Source organism: Mirounga leonina, unplaced genomic scaffold, assembly GCF_011800145.1.
Source record: "Mirounga leonina isolate KUSES-001 unplaced genomic scaffold, KU_Mleo_1.0 Mir_129, whole genome shotgun sequence".
In the NCBI taxonomy this organism is placed as follows: Eukaryota; Metazoa; Chordata; class Mammalia; order Carnivora; family Phocidae; genus Mirounga; species Mirounga leonina.
In genome coordinates, this window is record NW_023270323.1 from 40,035,215 (window position 1) to 40,049,004 (window position 13,790).

Below are 13,790 nucleotides of genomic sequence, written 5' to 3' on the forward strand. Positions count from 1 at the left end.
CCGGTCCTGCTGCTCACCTTGCAGTCACCTCTGCTCGGGCGCTGGGCTGTGGAATTCCAGCTCTAGGCCCTCCTTCTCCATTCCCAGAGTCAGCTCCTCACCTGGCCGCCTGTGCAAATCCTCACCAGCCCTTAGCCCTTACCCAGCACATCATAGACTCAGCCCGGACCCAAGGAATAAGTTGTTTCAGTGCTATAAAGAGAAATCTACCCCAGAGGCAAGGTCCAGACCGAAGGAAGCAGGAAGGGTCCACCACAGTGACAGGTCAGAGAGGCCCAAAAGTCCCTGTGGACTAGGGGAGTAAAGCAGCCTTGCCCAGACCCCTTGACATGACCGAAGTGATCAGATAGGCCCTTGGATGCTGGAGTCAGCCTGCCTGGGTTGGAATCCTAATTCAACAATTTCCTGTGTGTTTCTGGACAAGTTATTTAACCTTTCTGTAGTTTATTTTCCTTATCTATAAAATAGGAATAATAAATGTACCCATTTTATAAGGTTGTGATGAAGATTACCTGGATTTTAAGTGAGATCATGCTCAGTGCCTGGCACATTATAAGAACCAATAAATGTGAGCCAATACCATCCTTATCCCATCATTGTTACAGGTTGACTTGTGCCCCCTCCCAAAAGATGCTAAAGTCTGAATCCCTAGTACCTGTGAATGTGACCTTACTGGAAATAGGTCTTTGCAGATGATCAAATTAAGATGAGGTATTTAGGGTGAGCTCTAATCTGATATGACTGTGTCCTTATAAAAAGGGGAAATTTGGACAGAGAGGCATGCACTGATGGAAGACAGTGTGAAGACACAGGGAAACTGAGAGGAAAGCATGGAACTGATTTTCCCTCACAACCCTGCCAACACCTTGATCTTGGACTTGTGGCATTCAGAACCATAAGACAATAAATTTCTGTTATTTAAACTGCCCAGCTCTGGGTCCTAGGAAATTAACACAGTCATCACCATCACCCACAACACCATCCACCCCTTGGGTGTGCCTTCTCATGCTCACCAAAGGAGCAAAGCCTCCCTGGAGAAGAGAGAAACCTCCTCTCTATTGAGGTCAAATTACTGGATCCCAAAGCTACAGTATGATCGGATTCAGTTCAGCAGCCAGGTGGTGGCTGGGCTCGGCCATTCTCGGTGCCAATTGGTTAACGGTTCAGGAAACAGAGCCCCGCTGTCCCACAGGGCATCCTTCCCCGCCTGTGCACCCCTCCTTCCACCCAGGACCCTAGCATCCGGCGGCGTCCAAGCTGCCACGTTCTGCCTTTTCTCCACAATGCCCCACTCTGTGCCTTCCCCCAGAGAAACACATTGCATTTTATTTCTCGTCCTCCCATAACCTGGGATTGGCTTTCCTAACTGTCTGTGGTGTGTTTGTCCCCTCCTGCTGGTAGGTCATCGTGCTGTCCACGCGACTCCTGAAGCCACTTAACATTCCTGAGCTGTTATTTGCCACTGACCGGCTGCATCCAGACCTTGGCTTCTGAGCGGCTGCTAAGAGGAGACCTGCCCGAGGTGGAAACACCCATCCTGTTGCCTGCCACCATTCAAGATATGCCTCCAAACCCAGTGTCCTCTTGCTAAGTGTGGGGAGGACAGAATTCTGCCCCAAAGGTCTTGAGAACCATGTAGCAAAGTGCTTTGCTTGGACTGCCGGCAAGTGTTTAAAAATAATAATAATAATTCATTTTTCTAAAGGTGTCTATCTTTCAGCTGGCTTCATTCGACATAATTCCCATTTCTCTGTTTGTGATCTTCCTGATTCCAACTGCAAGCTCCTGAATTCTACATAATCGCCTGTTGGCAAGTGTTGGTAGCTTACAAGCTATTTGATCTACAGTTGCTCAAGAAATTAGACATGCTTTAGAATTATGAGTGTGAAGAAAGTTTGATTTTCCTTAAGATTATGTAACTGGGGAGGGTACCTTGCAAATTGGATCTGAGAGCTTGCTGAAAAGGCAAGGAACGGAGGGGTTAGCAGCTAGAGCCATGCTGGTAGCCCACGGGCCACATAACTTGGCCTGTCATTACAAAGGGCGGCGCGAGCCCACCAGGCAGGGTCCCCAGGCTACTTGCAACAGTAGTCGGAGAGAGGTTGTTTGGAGGGCTGGCTCTGCCCATAAAAGCTTTCCTCCCCTCCCAAAGGAAGGCCCCCATAAAGGTTTCTGGTCCAGGGAGTCTAGATGGGAACCCCAACCCCTGGGACTTTTATGAGTTAGTGTTTCTATTGAAATAGAAAGCTCTCTTTTCAGTTTGTCTCACTTTTCCTTCTGGTCATGGCAGAAAAACCTAGACCCAACTAGGGAAATTATTTAAGAACTCTGGCAAAAATGAACTGCTTGGAACCCACACGTTTGTAGGTGTATGGTTCATAGAAATTTCTAGCATCTCTAAAAGATGTGTGTAATGAAGAGAGAAAGCTGAAAAACAGTTCTAGAGTGGATTAAACAGGTGGGCAAAGTAAAATGTAAATCAAAACACTCATGTGTCTCGGATTTTAGTTCCTTGTAAAATGTTATTTTATGAAAAAACTGTGAAGTTGGAAATCATTCTGAGGTGCAAAGCAGGTTTTATAGACACCAATGTTCTTCTTCTTCTTTTTTTCGGTCCAGTATGTTTTCCACCTAATACCAGTGGTGCTGATACGAGAGAGTCCACGTGCTTCTTTCATTCCCCTGATCTAGAAGTTCGAATCTGAGTAAGGGAGAAAATGGCGATAGCCCGAAAGAAATGCTAATTAAAGCAGAGATCACTCTTTTTTAAAATTAAAAAATAATAATAATAATAACCTGTTAGTGTGTCAGTGTGCATTCATTCATTTCCACATATTGAGTGGCATGTTCTGGGCACTCTGCGAGGTTCTGGCCACCCTGGTGAGGGAGCCACATGTGCCCCTGACTCTGGGGCTCTCGCAGACTGAGCAGCTGGGGCTTCTCCCGGGGCTCTGGCTCTGTGTGAGTGCCTGCTCGAGGTAAAGTCCTACACCACACGTCTGTATGCAAAGGATACCCTCTGGAAATTTAAAAACCAAACTGCTAATAAGTAGTGCCTCTGGAAAGGAGTATGGTGGGAAGGCTCAGAAAAGGGGGAGTCTCGCTCTCAATAGACTTCTGTGTTGTTTGGATGTTCTCCACAGCAAACCTTGCTGGTGTATTACTTTTGTGGCTTTCTGTATTTTTACAAGTTGATTTTGTCTTTTAAAAAAGAATACTGCAGGGGCACCTGGGTGGCTCAGCCATTAAGCGTCTGCCTTCGGCTCAGGTCATGATCCCAGGGTCCTGGGATCGAGCCCGGCATCGGGCTCCCTGCTCCGCGGGACGCCTGCTTCTCCCTCTCCCACTCCCCCTGCTTGTGTTCCCTCTTTCACTGTGTCTCTCTCTGTCAAATAAATAAATAAAATTTTTTAAAAAATAAAAAAATAAATAAAAAAGAATACTGCAAAGCTTCTAATCTGGAATTACACAACAAGGAAGTCCCTGATTGTAAATGGGTCATCTAGCATTTACTGGGCCCCCAAAGGCAGTGTGGTGGGAGGAAATGTCTGTGTGGCGGGAGGAAATGTCACAGGTTAGGCTTATAACCATCTTCCATCTCCATGGTCGCCGGCAGGCAATCAGGTAGCGGAAGGCTTTGGACAAAAGAGGAGGTTCACAGTGACTGGAATTTGTTTTGAATAAGAAGGTAGGAGACACAGGACAGAGCACTGCTCCTTGAATTAAGAGCAGGAGCATAATGGAAACTTGGTATAAATCCCACAAAGGACCTTCATCAGATAAGGAAAAAGAAGGGCCTCGGGAAGTGGCATGTTGACCCCTCGACGCAGCCTCCTAAACCCTCTCTGGTGTTGCCTCCTTCTTGTGCTCACTGCCCAGGAGCGGGAGAGGATGAGGGAGAAACGGATCATGCCCTTGACCTCCTTCGAAGGTGTGAACAGCGCTCCGAACCGCAGCGTGGGTCTCGTCAAGCCTCAGTGCCTGCATGTGGAAGATACAGGTACGCCTGCAAGGTCCCTACCTCGTGAGAGAGGCTGCCGGAGAGGCCGCCATCCCTAAGAGCGTTTGCGCGGGACGCCAAGGCCCGGGGGTTTTGACTAGCCGGGACGCCGAGCCAGTCACCTCGTAAAGCGATCAAGTCTCAACAGGAGAATAATGTCAAATGAAGAGAACATTAGAGGCATTTCTGGGGTCCGCAGAGAAGGAGTAACACCTCGGTCCCGCAGACCTCCAGGATGGTGCAGCCCAGAGCCCCAGCCAGTGGCCACGGGTTCCAACCCCAGCTCTCCGCCCTGCAGCTCACTTCTGGTCGCAGTGGACCACGAAATTGGACAATCACAGGGCCTGCCTCAGCGGGCCGCTCAGAGAATGAAAGTCAGTCCGCGTAAAGCCCTTAGAACACGGCACAAGGCAAGCTAGCCAAGGGCATATCGGAATCATGGTGATCGTCAGTAACTGCCTGACGGGGTCTCACGTGGGGCCTTAGGTCTCTACGAGAAATTTCTCCGCCACTAAGGCTAACTGCAAAGCTGTCTGTGTGGCTTCTGCGATGGGCCTCCTGAGACTGACGCCCATTTCCACCACATGCCAGTGGACCAATCCTGGAGGGATTCCGGCTGCCTGGAGGTGGCTTGAAAGGCTGAGCTGAGTGGGAGTGCTGGTTTCATCGCTCGGGCCTGGCTCGGCGAGTTTACCACCTGAACTCTGGCTGGCCGGAGCCAAAACACGCACACGCAAATGCAAACCCTCTGCCAAGGGCCTCACAGGCCACTCTTTATAAACACAACTGATAGAGGTGCAAATACTGGGCAGCAATTGACTTCTGCCTTTGTAAACCCTCCTCCTGGAGTCCACTTCCCCGCAAACATAGCGGGCACAGCGAAGTGTTTAGAGGTGCTCAGGAGCTGCGGCAGCCAAGGGTTGTCCCCAGAGGCCCAGGGCGATGGAAATGGCCCTGTTTAGACCGTTACAGTGTCATCCCAACAACAAAGAATTCCATCAGGCTCCCCTCAAGACCACTATTATTTATTTTACCCTGGTTACCAGAAACCGAATCTCAACAGCAAATAAGCCAGTATTACGAATGTTGTCTGCCATCCCTGCTTAAGAAGCACTAAGAAACTCCATCTCTCTTTTACGGGGATTGTAAAAGACAAAACCAGATGATGGAGGGTATTGGAGAAGGGAGGTGGGGTGGCTGGGATCTCACCACAATCGGTAATAACACGAGTCTTGTTCTCCCCACACCAAATTAGTAAAGTAATGAGGATAGTGAGAACTTTCTGGAAACTTCTCTCTTTAGACTCTAAAAGGAGTACAGAAAACATGAGTTTTCCTGGTGCGTTTATTGTCATAAATAAAGCCCTATAATTCCTTCTGGCCCATCCCCTGAGGGCCCTGTGTTGATGTTCAGGCAGAAACTCTGCAGGGCAGCCCCCATACCCCACCCCCACCCCTGCAGAGGCAGGACCTGGAGTTACCCCACTGCTCATCTGTGAGGGATTTGCCCACAAGCTTGTTCGCAAAACACATTTGTTCTCTCCGTCTTGGGGTGTAAAGCGAATGTCGACATCTCCTGTGTCTCCGGAACCAGGGGCGCACTGTGCACACGCCCAGCTTCCAAGAGGGCTGGGGCTGGCAGGAGCCCCGTGGGAAGTTGCCCCCGCCCCTGCACACCGCGCCCCGGCCGGGCAGGCTGCAGAGCGCTCCGAATGGTTTTGATTTGCAGCAGAGAGGAAACTCGAAAGCCAGACACCGAGACAGACACGGATCCGGTTGTGAGGCCGACGGGCTGTGGGCGGTGCTGGCCCCCCGCCCCTGCCTGCGTCTTTATTACCGAGCTGGGGCTGGGGCCTGCGAGCAAGGCTGATGGCAACAGCAGATGCGCCGACCAGGCGGCCTGGGGCCAGGGAGGAGCCAAGAGGGGGGCGGGGGTTTGGAGGCAGGGGGCCAGGGCGCAGGGGCCGAGCCCAGGAGGACCAGCGTCTGCAAGACAAGAGGAGAGCACCCAGGGGCGCTTTGCTTGGAGGAGGGGAGCTGGAAGCTGCGGCCAGCCGCCCGGGGACCATGCTGTGGCTTCAGACAGGCCTGGGCTTGGGGGGGAGGGGAGTCCTGAGTCTGCCTCTTAGGAGGTGGATCAGCTCCCTAATTCTGTGGAGCCTCCCTTCTCCCTGTCTGTAGAAAGAACTAAAAATGGACTGCGGGGTTGGTGTGGAGAACATAATTATTTCAAATACCCCGGACGGTCCGACACAGATTTCAACAAACAGAAACAGGTGATATGATCTGAGCCTCAGTTTTCTCACCTTGAAAATTGGAGTGGTAGTATTACCTTCCTCATAGGATTCTTCAAAAGATTAAAGGAGATCATTCATAATCTGGCACATTATAAATGCTCAGTAAACTCTAATTCCTTTCCTTTCTCCACCACCCTCGCAATCCCTCCCTTTCCTTCCCCTGGTGGCAAAGGAGGCGTTCCCCTACCTAGGCGGGAGAGGGCAGTTTCTCTGTACCATATGGTTGCAGTTCAGAAATTTTAAAACAAACACCCAGGGATTAATAAATACTAATAATGAAAGAGATGAGCGAAGGTAATAAAACATGAAGCTAAATTTGTGAGAAGAAAATATGGTGGATTCCAGAACTATAAATATTTAAGTTAACCTGAGACACTGGACAGAACTGGGACCTGGGGGGTTTCCAGTCTGTCTCTCTCACACACACACACACACACACACACACTTTATTCCGCTGGGTGGATAAGAGCTCTGAGACACCCCTACCCGCCAACTTCCGAGGTGAAGTAGGAGAGATGCAGCCCGGTGGGAAAGGGAGGGCCAACCGTGAAGTACCAGGAGGTGAGGAAGGGAGGAGGGGAGGCCTGCCCAGGCGTCTGCAGGCTTGGAGAACAGCCGGACTGGAGCGGGGAAGGAAAGAGTGTGTCACTCATTAATGGAGGTACAGCACTGCTCAGCACCTCTCCCAAAACCGCCCCCCCGAGGAAAACTCTGCGCCTTCTTTAATTCCAGAACTGGGTTGAAGGCCACTGTTAAGTACAGAAAATTTAACCTTTTAGTCACTGGACATTGTTTATATAACCACATAGAATGAATAAAACTAAAAACAAGCAGGGGCGCCTGGATGGCTCAGTTGGTTAAGTGTCTGTTTTCGTCTCGGGTCATGATCCCAGGGTGCTGGGATCGAGCCCCGAGTCGGGCTCCCTGCTCAGCAGGGAGCCTGCTTCTCCCTCTGCCTGCCCCTCCCCCTGCTGTGCTCTCTCTCTCTGACAAAGAAATAAAAAGAAAAAAAAAAACCCTAAAAACAAGCAGAAAGTAGTTGGAGAAACTTGTTAGTGCCTCTGAACTGAGATGTTTTTAGAATCTCATGTGAATACCATTTCCCTCCCTGCCCCCAACACACTCACACACACACACACACACACACACGCAGGCAGGCACACACGCACATGCCCTTCTCAGCAGTTAGGTTAGGCGTAAGTGTAGAAAACTGCCGTCCATATAAGGAAGGTCTGGGACATCACCAGAAGCCCTGTCAAGAACAGGCAGGATATTTACCCTGTGGGAAAACAGATTTGGAAGTCTGGCACCATCCCACAGCGGGCCATCAATAGCCGGTCATTTGGACGGCTGCCCTTGGTCCCGTGGCCCTGCATGTGCAGCAAGCCGTACCCTGTATCCGAAACGTTATAGAGAAAGAAGAACCTCGCAGTCAGAAGACGTTGACTCCTGTCCTTTGTGTGAACTTGAGGACACATCACTCCAAACTCAGAGCTTGTTTTCCTCACCTGTAAATGGCAGGCTTTCCTCCCCTCCCCTCCTCCCTGGAAGAGGACCAAAGGAGATCGAGTATACGTGAAAGCCCGACTCTAAGGTGCCGTTCTTTGCCCATGACCATGGGGACTCACGTGGCCTGCTTGGAAGGTCTCGCGGGCCCAGCTAGAAGCAGATGCGGGGGGCCTGGCACTTCGAACACACATTTGTGGTAGCAGCTACGTGGGAGGGGCTCCTGAACGGCCCCCGCTCAACAGCTCCCAGCTTCTACAGTGACAATAGGGCGCACTTTCTGAAAGCTGCACACCCAAAGAAGAGGTGTGCCAAATAAACCACGTGTTTAGAGAGAAGCAGCAACCTTGGACAGAAGCATTATCTTCAAGGCTCAGCTGAGAGATGTCTTAACAGAAGAAAACCGAGGATCCTAAAGGGAATGGACAGGAGATGCACTACTCTGAGTATAAGGCGGCAAATTACAATTCACAGCGCTCACAGGCTAGGGGTGGGGCGGGGGGGTCCTTTGACAAGTGAGTTGGCTTGTTTGTAAGCCTGTCTCCTCATCGACAAGAGTACGCACCTCGTCGGTTTGCTCTGGGACTTACGAGGTGACCCTAGGAAGGCACAGCACCTGACGCCAAGCGACCAAGAAGGACAGGACACCGAGGAACGCTTTGTGTGAAAGGACAGAATGTGAACATTTCAATAAAGACCAAGTCAGGGGTCTGCTCTTTTCAAATGAGATTTATTGTACATAAAATAAATTAATTACAGTTTAAGCCAAAGAATGAGTGGCTTTTTAAAGTGCATCTGTGTCGGGGATTCGGCGGCGGCCCCTCTATCTGTTCGCTCGCGGTAAGACCGTGTTTCCGTATTTAAGCCACGACTCGGCCAGGCCTGGGAAACGACCCGACGTCATTGCCTTGAGCCACTCACACAAATCACACCAAAGTCAATGAACACATCTTTTTTTTTTTTTCTGTACCTGATGCAAGAGTTAAAAAGAATGATACAGTCTCACAATTACTCCAAAGTCTGGGGCTGAAGAGTTTGAGTTGTCAACCCTTTAACACATACTCGACCAAGCACACCCATCCTGGGTCAGGAGGAAGCAGTCCCTTCCTGCAGGCACTGTAAGCTTACAGATGGCCGTCCACCTACATCACATCTGGCCCATAAACCCCACCCTTTATTGGGGGGCTGGGCGGGGGAGTAATTTCCTCCTTGCTCCTTAAAGAAGAAATCTGGGGTATCCTTCAGGTTAGAAAGGCATTCTGTCAGGACTAGTGTTCCGGAGATGCAAATCAGACGTGTGAGAGAAAAAGCAGTTCTTCCTCTTGGGGGGAGAAGAGGGAAAAGGAAGAAAGAGAAAAAAGGGGACAGTGCTTAGTCTGTTCTTCATTCCCGCTGTCAAGCATACCCATCCCGTTGCTGAAACTACAGCTGACGGTCATTTACAAGGTAAGGAGCGGACTCCAAAGTGATTCTGCTGCCCTCCTCACGGCAAAGGAAAAGACACTGAGTTCAGGTCGTGTGTCCAGAGCGTCTCAGTGGGCTCCCCCCGCAGCCTCGGCAGTTCTGTCCCCCTGCTCAGAACGCGGACTTTTCTGCAGCAGTTCCCCAGGCCCTCCTGGCCCCTGGGCTCCGGCCCTTTCTGGAACCACAAACTCCTGCCAGTATTCAACGATCCTGCACTAGAAGATCCTCGGGCCCCCTTCCTGGGAAGACCAACCCCCCCACCCCGGTGGACGTCCCTGCTTCAGACGGAGGTGACAGTCCTCACTTTGGCCGAGAGGGCTTGCTTGAACCTCCTCTTCAGGTCCTGCATGTTGGGGGACTTGGGACGGGGGATGAGGGAGGTTCTGCGCTTCTCCGGCGTGCTGCTGGGCTGTTTGTGACTCACTTCCTTGCACAGGACGTGGAAGGCGTTATAGACATCGTTGTAGTTCTCGCTGACGGACACCTCGTAGAACGAGCAGCCCAGCATGCCGGCCAGCTGCAGTCCCAGCTGGGGGTCCACCTGCTTGACGTGCAGCAGGTCGGCTTTGTTGGCCACGACCACCACTGGCAGCCGGCTGCCCAGGTGCAGCTGCTGGACGTGCTGGTGGAGCTGGCCGATGAGTTCATAGCTCTTGTAGTCGGTGACAGAGAACACGATCACCACGGCATCGGCCCAGCGGATGCACCTATTCAGCTGTTCGCCGCAGCTCAGGCCGTTCTCGTGCACCTGCAAGAGAGGGGGTGAGGGCGAGGTGAACGCCGGTGCAGGGGGGGGGGTCCCGCAGAGAGCCCCTGGCTCGGCCGGACCACGAGATCCAAGGGCCCCTTGATGGTAATGCCAGGTTGCAGGCCATAAACAAGCTAGCTCCCCACACGCTTCAGCTTGCTTGACAATATGTTGATCCAGCTGCACGGAGCTGAATAAATAACAGTGCAGCTCACCACACTCCAGTAGAAAATTGACCTGCAGAGAACTCCACTCAGAGAGACTTTGTAGTTGCACAAAATGGGAAATTAACTGGCTAGACAGTAAGTCTGGGGAAGTAAAGATAGGAGCTGGAAGCATTTAAACCTGGATAACCGCCCAGTTCAAGAGGGAAAAAAACACACACACACACACACACACCAGCAGGGCTCTTTTGTCTATAGAGTAACTTTCCACAATATTAAAGTGATCCCATGGATTTAAAGACTAGACCTAAATGTTTGATTTTCAATGCCAAACGCACGAAGGTAAAAACCGATCATTTTAACCACAGCAAGACAACTGTGCCAATTCCATATGTGTTTGGTTTGGTCTTTCCTGCCGGACAGAATCCTTCTAGGATTTCTGCCCCTCAGCCAAATCTCCCAAAGGAAGCCAGGCAAAGACTGACCAACAGCCAAAGACAACCGAAGTGACAAGCAACATGTGGAAAGCCTCGTTCTGACTCCCCCAAACTTCTCTCCTCTTCACCATAAGCTTTATTCTGAGGACAACCGAACAATCCCATAGCCAAGTGGGCTCCCTGTGACTTAGTAATGAATCCCAGAGCTTCGCACCTGAATACCCGGGGTGTCTTGAACCTGAAGAGCCAGGGTTTCACCTTCTATTTGCACTTGTCTGGTGTAGAGATTACCTAGAAAGGCAAAAAAAAAAAAAAAAAAAAGTGTGTGTGTGTGTGTATATGCACACACACACATATTATGTCTTTCCTTCTTGTACAACTTTTAAAACATGGTGGGATTTTTTTTTAAGTAAGAAAAAATATACAACCTGAACCAATGCACACAAATAAGCTATAGTTTATTCTATTTAATGAGCATATTTCAGCCGTTCTTTTTAAACAACTGCAATTCTAACCCCAGTTTAGGGCATTTATTAAAACCAAGGCAATGTTTGCAAGTTTTTGGAAACTGACTTATCCCATTTTAAATGTGGAGTATTTCCTTGAAGTAAATTTTCTTGTTCAGCATTCATGGCCATTTGTTTTAATTTAGTACTTCATTACTCTCTGGCATCAGTTTAGTCATTAGGTATAATAACTTGGTAGGCAAATATTGTTAGTAAATGCACAGCCAACATTATCAGTTGGAATAAAAATGTGACATAATGGTAGCCAAATCTACATCAAAGCAGAAGGCTGTCACGCCTTATCTTGGGATGGTTTATACAGCACATTTCAAATAATCCCCTTAGGTACTAAATATGGTCTAAGGATTTAAGCAATTTGCTAACAGAGCATAGGTAGAAAGCCCTTAAGCCTCCCCGGTGGCCATCTTTAATCACAGAGATTGAAATAGAGTCCTCTGGCTTATTTAGGAGCTCCCCTCCTCAAATTCTACCACCTAGTTACTTTTTTCTTTGTTAAAAAAAAGAGAACTTTAGGTTTACAACGGCTCTCCTTTGGCCTTTGCTTTAGAAGGTCGCCTCTGAAAGGCGACCAACAGAAAGGGAGGGGGGTGGGGGAAGGAGCTGGCCATCTTTTTTTTTTCTTGTTTTTTTTTTTTTTTATGACTTTTGCAGGAGTGTTTTGAGGGAGAGGCTCTTGAGTACAAAGGGTGCTTCCAACTGGGGTCCCTATAGTTAAAACATACCAAGGAGAATACTTTCAGGCACTTGATAAAATGATGAATGGGCTTGGAATGGAATGAGGCCAGATGGCAGTTATGGGAGGGGGCAAGCAAAATTGGAAGTGGCAGGATCCTGATGCTCAGACTGTCACTGTGAGCGAGGCTCCCTGGGAGATACTGAAAAATGGTTAAGAGCAGTCCTGTGCTAGCCGAGCGCACTCTCTCCAAATGCGCCTCCTCACCTGCGTTTCTTTCATAGTCACCTATGAACCGTTTGGTGAGGAACCGGACCACCAGAGCTGCAGGTCAGAAAAGAGAAAGGAAAGAGAGTTAACTCTGGAGAAGTTAAATTGGTGTCCACCCCACCCCCAGCCTGGGAAACCACTCTCGCAGAGAAAGCAAGCCGAGCGGCCAGCAAGTGAAATTCCTACCCTGCAGCTCCTTGACCCTTCTTCCAGGCACAACCGAGAGGGGGTAGAAGGCATCGAAGGCCTGGTGAATTATGGCTCTGTCCAGCTGGAAGGGTCATTTGGCCCACCCGCCTCCAGGAGACAAAGGTCTTTCTTAACCTTAAAGACCTCCAGGAGGGGTTCTGTTCCCTAAGCCCCCCTTCTGTTCCAGGCACCACCAGGCAGGCTCAAGATCCCCAAAGTTCTAATCCCAGTTGCGCCGGCGGTGCCCGGAAGGAGGCCTGGCCATTCTGGATCCCAGTTTCCCTCATCTTTTGAAGAAGGGGGTTGGAGGCGATGCTGGCTCAGGTCCTCACGGAGGGGCAGCGGATCAGTAGGAGGCGATGGGCGGCCAGCTGCCCTCCCACCTCGCCCCCACGCCTCGCTCACACGCAACTCCCAGCGGGGGCCGTCCACGTCCAGCCCCAGAGATGAGCGCGAAGACTCACCGGTCTTGCCCACGCCACTGGCCCCCACCACAGCGATCTTGACCAGGCGGCGGCCCGCCGCCCCCAGGCAGCAGTCGGCGGCGGCGGCGGCGCTGCCCGGGGCGGGGTACTCGGCGATGGTGCACATGTTCTGGATGAGGCGCATCGCCGCTCCAGCCGGGGCTGCACCACGCGGGACGGAGCCTGCGTCTTGTGCTGCGCGGGAACGGGCGAGAGCACCCGGCCCGAGGGGTCCGCGGTAAAAAGGCACCGGAGCGCGGCCGCGCGGCAACTAGTACTCGCTCAGGCTCGGGACGGGGACTGCAGCCCGGCTGCGCGCGCGCTGTTTTCTCCGGGGCTGGCCCCGCCCCCTGCCTCCCGCGGCCAATCCCGAGGCGCCCCGCGAGAGGCTCCGCCCCCGGCGCCGCTCGGCGCGCGCCGCGCCCCTGGGGGCACCGGGAGCCAGTGCTGGGCCTCGTGAGGCGCGGGGAAAGTGGGGCTGCCGGCCCGAGAGGGGGCAACGTGTGGGCGCGAGCCGAAAGCGCAGCCAATGGCAGGCGCGGGTGCCGCCCGGGGTCCCGCTGCGCGGGCACGCGGCCCATGCTGTGGCCGCGGGGTTGGGGGCGCCTCGGGTTCCGGGAAGCGGGGCTCGGCCTCCCGGCGGGCGTGGGACAGGCGGCGGCGGCGGCGGCGGCGGCCAGGGCCTCGAGGGTGTGAGCGCTCGGGGTCGGGAGCGTGCGGCCTGCTGCCTGGCTTATGCCCATCTCCTTACTTTGGGACGTGATTGCGCTGACTTGAGTGCCTCCGATCATAGATTTGGCTGTGATGGCAATCAGTTACAAAGACCCCATATCCACTCCCCTGAGATGTGACAGTTAACTTCGGGGTAAAATAATGTCGCCCTTGTTGTTCTAGACGCACGTACTCTGCCTCCAGTGCACAAGGCAGCAGATCACTCAACCTCTGACTAGCGCACATGAACACACAGAAGGTCGGGTGGGTGTACTGCACACTCAGGCAAAGCACGAGGTAATTATAGAACAAGCTTTCTAGCGCCTCACACACAGTCACAC

General features: G+C 51.7%; 2 protein-coding genes across 2 annotated transcripts in view; one reads left to right on the forward strand and one right to left on the reverse strand.

The window, feature by feature from the left end:
• Positions 1-2,526, forward strand: part of SCFD2 (sec1 family domain containing 2) — a 432,834-nt gene extending 430,308 nt beyond the window's left edge. Inside the window, exon 9 of the mRNA XM_035004995.1 lies at positions 1,402-2,526. Within this exon, the coding sequence (XP_034860886.1) occupies positions 1,402-1,494 (93 nt within the window). The 3' untranslated portion in view covers positions 1,495-2,526. The remainder of the gene's footprint in view (positions 1-1,401) is intronic.
• Positions 2,527-8,518: 5,992 nt separating this feature from the next.
• RASL11B (RAS like family 11 member B) lies at positions 8,519-13,024 on the reverse strand. The gene is made up of 4 exons (XM_035004996.1): positions 12,739-13,024; positions 12,083-12,139; positions 10,830-10,906; positions 8,519-10,014 (listed from the first exon to the last, which is right to left on the reverse strand). Exons 1-4 carry the CDS (start codon positions 12,881-12,883, stop codon positions 9,547-9,549), a joined length of 747 nt encoding a protein of 248 aa, XP_034860887.1. The 5' UTR covers positions 12,884-13,024; the 3' UTR covers positions 8,519-9,546.
• Positions 13,025-13,790: the final 766 nt, after the last annotated feature.

Coding starts and splice junctions, on each gene's coding strand:
- RASL11B (XM_035004996.1), bottom strand. CDS start 12,883: ATGCGCCTCATCCAGAACATGTGCACCATCGCCGAGTACCCCGCCCCG. Junction 10,907..12,082: donor TGACTATGAAAGAAACGCAG/GTGAGGAGGCGC, acceptor TTGCCTTTCTAG/GTAATCTCTACACCAGACAA. Junction 10,015..10,829: donor AAGACACCCCGGGTATTCAG/GTGCGAAGCTCT, acceptor CCTCTCTTGCAG/GTGCACGAGAACGGCCTGAG.